Source organism: Durio zibethinus, chromosome 12 (assembly GCF_047325235.1).
Source record: "Durio zibethinus cultivar Kanyao isolate XHJ-2024 chromosome 12, ASM4732523v1, whole genome shotgun sequence".
Lineage (NCBI taxonomy): Eukaryota > Viridiplantae > Streptophyta > Magnoliopsida > Malvales > Malvaceae > Durio > Durio zibethinus.
In genome coordinates, this window is record NC_143173.1 from 23,614,142 (window position 1) to 23,624,014 (window position 9,873).

At 36.5% G+C, this 9,873-nt stretch overlaps 1 protein-coding gene and 2 pseudogenes across 2 annotated transcripts; 2 read left to right on the forward strand and 1 right to left on the reverse strand.

Moving 5' to 3' along the window:
* The first annotated feature begins 22 nt into the window (after positions 1-22).
* On the forward strand, positions 23-3,356 carry LOC111297982 (putative LRR receptor-like serine/threonine-protein kinase At1g74360). 2 transcript variants are annotated; one of them, XM_022892626.2, is made up of 2 exons: positions 23-173; positions 794-3,356. In XM_022892626.2, exons 1-2 carry the CDS (start codon positions 101-103, stop codon positions 3,121-3,123), a joined length of 2,403 nt encoding a protein of 800 aa, XP_022748361.1. In that variant the 5' UTR covers positions 23-100; the 3' UTR covers positions 3,124-3,356. The 2 variants fall into 2 exon arrangements, with proteins under 2 accessions (XP_022748361.1, XP_089597414.1); XM_089741288.1 differs by having other exon boundaries at positions 797-3,356.
* Positions 3,357-3,835: 479 nt separating this feature from the next.
* LOC111297793 (dof zinc finger protein DOF3.5-like) lies at positions 3,836-5,988 on the forward strand (annotated as a pseudogene).
* Positions 5,989-7,936: 1,948 nt separating this feature from the next.
* Positions 7,937-9,578, reverse strand: LOC111297002 (E3 ubiquitin-protein ligase PUB23 pseudogene; annotated as a pseudogene).
* Positions 9,579-9,873: the final 295 nt, after the last annotated feature.

A 9,873-nucleotide genomic window follows, 5' to 3' on the forward strand; every position in this document is an offset into this window, starting at 1 on the left:
GAAGTTTTATTGATTCCGACGATATCTTTCTTCCTCAGTTTCATGTTTCTGTAAACTGTTTACTGTTTAAGAAATAAAACAGTTGAAGAAAAAAGAAACAATGTTAGAAGATCACAAAATAGCTGAAGCACGGTGTTTCACAGTTGTTCATGTATTCTTGGTTCTAATTATAGGTATGGAAATCCATATACTTTATCTTATTTCTTTTTCCTAGTCATCAATCGTTCCTGTTGCTTTCTTTTTATTACTCAGTCATAGACATTTGCTAGTTTTCTCTGCAATGAGCTTATCATCAACTCTACAAAATTCTTTTTTTCTTTTGGGTATCATTTCTTCTTGGTGTTCAAGGCTTTGCTGCTGATTCTTTCTTTTTTCAAATGTTTTCTATTATGTTTTATGATCGATCTAATGTGTTGGCTGGGTATGCAACTAAAAATCATTGCCTTAAAATGCATTAGTTGGTCTTGTGGTAAATATATATATATATATATATATATATAGAAACAACTGGAGACTTTGTCTTGTTGGTTCATACAGTCACTAATGACATTCAACAAGTTTAGAATTAAATTACAGCACCTGTAATCGTAAATGCCTGTAATCCCTTTACGTCTCTTTTGTAAATTAAATTAGAATCATATTTAATTAAACTTTGAATTGCTTATTCTGTTAACTAGCTAGATTCTAAAGTGAGGGTATGAAAAATGCTAAATATTTTAGCTCCAATGGATTTGAGAGTCAGTTTTGATATGGAACGTCAGAGTTCTTACATTATTGATCTATGCAATTGCAGCAGGTACTGCAAACTCAGAAAATTCTCTGGACACGGACAAGGAAATCCTGCTGAATCTGAAATCTTTTCTGGAAAGAAGAAATCGGATAAACAGAGGACGATACGTGGAATGGAACCAAATTAGTTCAAATCCATGTGACTGGGATGGAATCTTCTGCTCTTCGGACGGGGCAAGAGTAACTGGTATAGACCTCTCTGACAACCGAATCAATGGGGAAATGTTCAAGAATTTCTCAGCTTTAGGCAAACTTCAATATCTTGATCTCTCCAAAAACACGCTAACTGGAACAATACCTGATGACTTGAATGGATGCCACAACCTTGTACATCTCAACCTATCACATAACATCCTAGAAGGCGAGTTGAACTTGATTGGGTTGACCAGTTTAGAGAAGCTTGATTTGTCCACGAATCGGTTTCGTGGGGATATGCAGTTTAGTTTGCCAGCAAATTGCAACAAACTAGTTGTTGCAAACCTTTCCACAAACAATTTAACGGGTAGGATAGATAACTGCTTTGATGGGTGCCGAAATCTGCAGTATCTGGACTTGAGCGCCAATATGTTTACTGGTTACATCTGGACTGGGTTTTCGAGGCTTGTGGAGTTTTCAGTTTCTGAAAACAATATTACTGGGCCAGTTTCTGCATCTATTTTTGTGAACTGTAGTCTGCTCGCTTTGGACTTGTCAGAAAACAAATTTCAAGGTGAAGTTCCTTGGGAGATTTCGAATTGCAACAATTTGGCTGTCCTAAATCTGTGGGGAAACAATTTTACAGGGCCAATTCCCGCACAGATAGGATCAATTTTGACCCTGGAAGGCTTGTTGTTGGGTGGCAACAGTTTTTCTAGAGTGATTCCGGAATCCCTTTCGAATTTGAAGAACTTGGCCCTTTTAGATTTGAGCAGGAACAATTTTGGTGGGGAAATACAAGATATTTTTGGGAGATTCACACAGTTGAAATCTCTTGTACTTCAGGGAAATTCATACACGGGTGGGATATATTCTTCTGGCATTCACAGGCTACCAAATATTTATCGTTTAGACTTGAGCTACAACAATTTCTCCGGCTTCTTACCAGTTGAAATCTCTCAAATGCTAAGCTTGAAGTTCTTGATCTTGGCCTACAATCAATTTAAAGGTACTATACCACCAGAGTATGGAAACTTGTCACAGCTACAAGCCCTTGATCTCTCCTTCAATGACCTCAGTGGATCAATTCCGCCTGCCCTTGGAAACTTGAACTCTCTCTTGTGGTTAATGCTTGCAAACAACTCACTCACCGGTGAAATACCACATGAGATTGGGAACTGTGATAGCTTATTGTGGATAAACCTTGCTAACAACCAACTTTCAGGAGCAATCCCTCATGAGTTAACAAATATCGGAAGAAATGCTAGTCCAGTATTTGAATCAAATCGGCAGAGTGACCTGATGATTGCTGGACCTAGCGAGTGCTTGGTGACGGAGAGATTGCTAACTGTTGACTACTCACCTTTTGGATTTTTATACACAATTCCTACTAGGAAGATTTGTAGAAGCATATGGAATCAGTTGCTCAAAGGATATGGCTTTTTCCCAGTATGTACTCTGGGTTCATCAGTTAGGACATATCAAATCTCAGGTTATATTCAACTCAGCGGGAATCAACTCACGGGTGAGCTCCCTCCTGATATTGATAAGATGCAGAATTTCAGTGTGTTAGATTTAGGTTCCAATGAATTCTACGGGAAACTGCCAACAGAGATTGGAAAGTTGCCACTTATAGTCCTAAACATCTCTGGGAACAGATTTTCAGGTCAAATTCCGAAGGAAATTGGGAATATCAAATGCTTGAGGAATCTTGATTTGTCACACAACAACTTTTCAGGCACAATTCCCCGTAACCTTAATGAGTTGCATGAGCTGAGCAAATTCAACATTTCATTCAACCCACTCCTTGCGGGCAATATTCCAGGTTCTGGGCAATTATCAACATTCGAGAAAGAGTCCTTCCTGGGAAATCCACTATTGCATAGTCCATACTTCAGATTGGACAATCAACTCCCACCACCACCACCATCAAACGAAAATGAATTTTGGATGAATAGAGGTGGCTTTGAATCTGAAAATGAATTTCGGATGGATGAAGATAGCTTAAACTCTGAAAATATACTTAGGTGGGAAGCGTTGTTGACAGGGTATGGATGTGGAATTGTATTCGGAGTGGCTATGTTATATATTACTTTTCGAAAAGGTGAACCAAATTGGTTTGACGCCGTGCTTGATGGCATCCATCGATGGAGGGCAAAACGGTTACTGAAAAGGAATGCTCCTCGAAGAGGTGATTGAAGAACGATTTAGTCAGCTAGACTGGTGTTCCGAGGTTTATGTGACATGTTTGACTCGGAGTTCAAGCTGATTGTGGGCCAGCAGTAGGCTGAAGATCACTTTGAGATGCGTATTGTAGATGTTATAACTCATATTTTTGCTCTTGTATTGCTGCTTTAGCGTATCAATTGAGGTCCTTTTCAATCTCCTTTATGTCATAAATCTACAACCCTTTTACAAAGATAAATTAAATAGCATTTGATTGCTAAAGATGGCATAAAATAGACATTTTGATATTTTATAATCCGTTAATCCTGAATCCCCCTGTTCACCAGGGGAGGTTTTACCTGAAAGGAGGACACCAACATATCTGAATTTGGAATAAGCGCAGGTTTCATTTACCATCTTATTTAGTTTTCAAATCTAGGTTGTCTGCTACTGAAAAAAAGCCTGCTTGTGCCTCTTGAGGCATTTGCTTCCGCTACATTCTTCATTACGTCAATGACATCGTGCCACATGTGACAAACTCAACATATTGTTCTAGCCTATTGGACTATTACCACCATCCATCACTCTTAATGGCATCGGAACCCCAACTTGCCAAATTAACAAACTCTCATGTACATGACTGCACGCACGTTTCGGAGGCCCCATAAGCATCCATATGCCTCCAAACGAACAAAACCTATCCATTTTTCCTTATAACTCTCCTGACATTGTTTGGTTTTCTTCAATTGGACCCCCTCTCTCCTACTCCCACAGAAAGAGAGACAGATTGTGCGTCTACTCGCTAGCTTTCCTAATGAAGGCTATGCAGTTCAAGCCAGTTGGTTATGGAGAGAGGATGGAAGCCTAGTGTGGAGATATCTCCTAATTGTCCAAAGTGTGGTTCTTCGAATACTAAATTCTGCTATCACAACAATTATAGCTTAACACAACCAAGGTACTTGTGCAAAGGCTGTAGAAGATATTGAACTAAAGGGAGGTCCCTTAGGAACGTGCCGGTTGGAGGTGGATGCTAGAAAAAGTAAGTCCTTAACGCTACCAATCGATGCTATCCCCTCAAAGAGTTTGTCATGTGGAGCAAGGATTCAAATAGCGGTTGGATAGCGGTGTCGCGGTCGATATTTCGCGGTCGCACCACTATCCGTCACTGCTATTGGAGAAAAAACGAGAGAGAATTTGAATATCGTCTATAACGGATGAATCGCGATCGTAAATTGCGGTATAACGATGAATAGCGGCAGTAGCAGTCCGCTATTACCCACTATTACCGCTATTGCCGTTATTCCTATTTTCATTCAAAAATTCAAAAAAAAAATTCATTTGATTTTGTTTAAAAACTTAAAATAAAAACAAGAAGAAAGAAAATAAACATCAATTTACAAATTAAAAAAAAAAACCCACAAAACTTAAATTTTCAAAAAAATCAATTCTCTTAAGTTCAACTTCAATCAAAATCAAGTATATGCAATTTAAAGTAAACAATTAATTCAACACTCAAATTATCTTTTTATTTTAATTTCCAAAATTTTCATGATTTTGTGTGTTTGGATTAGATTGGGCTATGTTACATTGATAGAAGGAGGCAAGAGTTATTGGGACTTAAAATAAGAGATAAGAGATGAGAATGAAATTTGAAGTTTACAGAAGCAAGCAGATAACATACACCAAATAAAAAGAGAACTAAGAGATGGGGATGAGGATGAAGGTTTGGAGAAAAAAAATTATTGAATGCAAGGTGAAGGGATAAGAAGTTGTGTGGGTCTATGCAATTTAGTCAAAAGACAAGAGAAGTAGACTTGGGGTTATTATTATTGAAAATCGACCATAACATGGAGATTGTCAAGTTTGATTTGCTGTAAGTTTATAAAAAGTAATTCTTTTGACTCATAAATAATAATGCTCTTACTTAATTTATGAATACTTAATCACTTATTATTTGATTTATGCATAATATAGTTCGGTAATAATTTGATGAGTACGGTAATTAAATAATTAAATATATTATTCGTTATGATTATTTATTTTTCACATATTTATTTATCTCTTTTTATTTTTTAATTATCATATAAATAATTTTTTAAATATAAAATTTTACTATAAATATTTTTTCTTAAATAAATAAAACACATGATATGATATAAATTACTTTAAAAATCATAAAATAAGAGGTTTTATGATTAATAATTAAAATTATTATATTTTATAGCAAGTTGAGCAAAATTTTAAAAAATTCACGATCGCAATAACCGTAATGACCGCGAAAGTCTTCGTTATATCCGCAACCGTGATAAACATGATGCGACCGAAAGGAGTACTTCCAACTGACACAATTGGGCATTCCTATGCCTCTGCTGAGTCTAATAGCTCCTCAGTGATGTCTGATGGTTCTGATCATATCAATCTGGCACTTGTTTATACAAATTTCTTGAATAACCGACAACCAGAAAACAAGTCTGGTTTTGAAGTGCTAGAGTTGCCTAGTGAGATCGATCCATCCCTTGTGTTTTCAAGCGTATCGAACACAAACATGGAATCATGTATTCAGCTACTGGAAGAAAATGGTCTCATTTGGATGACTCACTGGCTCTGATTTGTCCACAGAAAACCATTTGAGTAACAATTATCAGATATACTATTCTGGATTAGAATCATTACACAAGCATCAAGATAAACTTTAACAATTTACAAACAAGTAACTATACATTGCCACCATTGCCAGGTGATGACTTTTCCTGTCAAACAATAACGTGGCCGAATTCTCATTCCTCCATGAATCATGCCTTGCAAGCAACAAAAACTTGAACTCACAATCCAAATCTATTGTTTGGTAAGTGGAGTCCATTTGATTTGTCAAGTGATGATACTTTCTCCATGACTTGAGGGAATGCATGTGCACTAGCCTCTGCTAAATCATTGTTTCTCCCCCCCCCCCCCCCCCCCCCCATCATTTGCTTGTTTTTGTTCCCATATTTATGTATAGAATCAAAAGAATTGAGATGAGATAATATCAGTATATGAACAAAGTATAAGCTCAAAGAATTTACTACTACAATCCAGTGTTTGAAAAATTAGGGTAGGTACAGAATCCATGGTTCCTTAAATTAACCCAAACTTCATTAATTGTTCAAGAAAGTAATATCAGTTTTAATTCAGTAAAGAGTCCATCAATTCCATTTGATTAAATGATATCTTTGAACAACTAGAAACAATTATTTGTAGCAAATGCCAAATAGTCAAATTGTATGTATCAACATATAGATATATATTTAGCTAGGGTTTGTTTAATTATATATATGAATTATTCAGCGACGGTGTTCAATTAATCTAATGATGTGAGAGTAGGCCAGAGGACGTGGTCGATTGTGGAAGATTAAATGAATCAGAAAAGTCGTCGGACGGTGAGGTTGAGTCTGATATGGTAGCCTTACCATGTGCAAGTTGCGGTATTAGATGGGTTAGAGTTTGACCCCAAGATATAATGTTGTTGATTCCTGCATAAATCTTATTTAAAAAAAAAAGACTTTTGGAGAAAATACGAAAGAGAAACGAAAAAGAATGATTTTATATTACTATAAATTTTTATAAAAATTTATATTTGAATTGGTACTGCATTCAACAATTTATTTTGTTTTCTATTACTTTTTATAATATCTAGAATTTAACTTAGTTTTGAGCTAATTATGGAAGCTTCATAATTCATTGCTAAAAAATCATTGGTTAACTCAACCGCAGTAGTTTCTGACAAGTCACACGACTATTATCACAAGAACATGGCAAGATATAAATACTTTTAAAACAAAAGCAGAATGGAAATTTTGAAATTAATTTACATGTAAGTACGTTCAAATGAAAGAAAATTGAAAATTAAACAAGTACATAATTTTCCATGAGAAAGGAATAAATCAAATGCAAAATGTTCTATCAGTCACTAAACTCCTTGGATTAAAATTAATTAGTGGTAAAGTGGAAGTAATAAAATTAAGAAATGTAAGATGTTGAAGTGGTAAGATAATTTGTTAATCTTTTAATTCTTTAGATTCGAATTTGTATGAGAGATTATGAAAAAAATAACTTCTTATGAATTTATTAGATTTAATGTTAATAAATTTATTTGGATTTATTCAAAAAAAAAAAAAGCATTGTAAAAAATCTAAAAGTCTCCTACTGTTAGAAAAAATTTTTAAAAAAAAAAAGCGTAAAAAAACTGATGGCTTTTGGAGACCGCTCCGAGGCTGAAATGTCATGCACGAATGTGAAAGGATGTTACTACCTTTTCTTTTGTCAATTTGATTAAAAGCTGGAGTCGGTCTCCCCCCCCCCCCCCCCCCAGCCTCTCCAGCTAGCTCATTTAAGTGACGAATGAACCATGGTTGACATCCTTCATATTAAAAAAATGAGGGCTGCTCTCCACCGACACCGTCACCTGATGGATCATTTCAACGCTGCCTTACATCCAACATAGTGCACCGGGGGAAACATTAATATGTGAACTCAATTTCTCAACTTCTCTAGGGCTTGCATTCTTTTCTCTGGAAAATTTCCTCACTTTCTTTACGTTCATACTTTTTCTCTGACTCACATCTTAGCTTATTGTTAACGTTGAAGGATTATTGAGAATGTTTCCAAATTATATATCTAGCTCAATTATTCTTTGTATTGTTTAATTTTATGCAAAATTATGTTGAGTTAATACTACAATCGGAGCGTTTTTTTTTTTTTTTTTTGTTCTAAGAAAAAGAAGAGAACATGTTTGGTTAACTAATAATCAACAACTCATCATCGACAATGGTGAAGTCAATATCCAATGATCCATTCGCCAAACATAACTAGTTTTTTTCCCATGAATGTTGCTTTTGCTATATAATTTTATCAATGAACAATGATGTACATAAGTATTGGTAATTGACAAAAAGAAAAAAAAATGAAAACTCTTGTGACTTGAATCGCTCTTGTTTTTGTTCTTCTCAAGCTGGATAATAAGAGACCAGATTGCTTGGTGTGCAAGGAGAATTTTTCCATACTCTAGCATGCAATTTGAGCACCTCTCTGGCCCTCTCTTTAGTCTTGAATCCACAATCCACTTGAAGCACCAAGCACAATTTAGCCACAACCCCTAATTGCAGCATCTCTTGAAGCACAGTAGTTGTGGCACAGAACTTGGAAATAGACAGCAAAATTCTCACTGCCCTTTCACTTGCAACCTGAGAAACCCTAAGTATCTTCTTTGAAACAATAGCAAGCCCTGCTCCATGTCTTAGCAGCTCGGATCGGCCTTCGGCACATCCACATACTGCATCCAGCACTGTGAGTATCATCTCACAAGCCCTTCTGTCTGATGAATCAAGAAGCAAGTCAATCAAGACAGGTACTACTCCGGCTTCAGCTGCCTTAATCTTGTTTCTTCCCCATGGACAAATACTGACCAGCAATCGTAGAGTAGCTTTTGAGGCCTGCTGAGAAATTTGATCATGCAAAACTTGAATCAATTCTACGAATAGTTCAGGTCTCAAGCTGATGAGTAGCGCCGGATCAGCTATCTCCAGTATTGATTTCAACAACAGTACTGCATAAGCCCGAGACTCGTATCTTCCATGTTGCATTACTCTCGTTAAGGACACTACGAAATCACCATTTTTTCCCATAAGATTCTTGAGAGCGGCTTCTGAGAGTTGTAGATTGTAGAGAATGCTTAAAGCCTCATCAGTTGGTGTTGGTCTTATTGTCTCAAACTCGTTATCTGATGATTCTTCAGCTGCTGTAGAGTCGTAATAACTCACAATTGAAACCAAGAACTCAACTGCTCCTGAAGACTCCATGCACCTTTTGTTTGTAGCATTCTCAGAAGCGATTGATTGCAGTCTCCTGAGACATTTCATCTGTTGCTGTGGTGACTTGGCATCATTGAGGAGCTTGGTTATCTGAGCTTTGCTGATGGGTGGCTTTGGCGTTGGGATTCTTTCGATTCCACGGGAAGCGTTTAACATGCACCAAGATTGAATCAATCTTCTCAGGGTATGATTTGGGGTAAGTTCACAATCTGCAATAACTTGCTTCGTAACCGGACATGTGGTGTTCTTCCCTGAAAACAACCATTTCTCAATGCTCTCCCTGTCGTACGAAATCCCTGTTGAAACTGTAACAGGATCCTTCATAATCTCAAGAGAGATGGGGCAGATAAAAAATGGAGGAACATCAATTTCTTCCATTTTAAAAACAAATCCAAGAAGCTTTAGAAACCAAGATTTCAAGAACAACCAGACAATAAAAACCTTAAGTTTGTTTAAAAACAAGTTGAGAATTGGATTGAAAGTAGGTCACCAGTTGGAGCTGTTGAAGATTTAGTTGTGAATCGGTATGAACTCTGAAGGCGATTTTGAGGATGAGAAACTCAGCGGGTTAGATTATATATGCGTGGGGGTTAGACTTTAGAGGATATTCAAAACCTGAGAAAGTCAAAACACGAAAAGGGCGACTTTTCCAAACTATTGAAAGCCTCAAGGATGACAACCATAACTATTACTACTGCAGCTACAAATAATATTTGGCTTATGCTTCAACTTGCAAATAATATTTACAACAATCCCTTTTGTATAGAAAAACCTTGTTTGATCTCTTCGGCGTTTCTCGCTTCTACCTCGTTCTTTTGTATTTGTACTAAAAACGTCATCAGCTGCCGACAAATTCAAATCGGAAACGCCAATTTGGCTGCGCCTAGAACAAGCATTCGTTGGTTTTTACTTTGGCCTCAGTTGTCCACCTCTTTCG

Excerpts from the sequence above, each read along its gene's own strand:
- LOC111297982 (XM_022892626.2), top strand. The coding sequence starts at position 101 with ATGTTAGAAGATCACAAAATAGCTGAAGCACGGTGTTTCACAGTTGTT. Across the intron at positions 174-793 it reads ATTCTTGGTTCTAATTATAG|CAGGTACTGCAAACTCAGAA; the intron begins GTATGGAAATCC and ends ATGCAATTGCAG.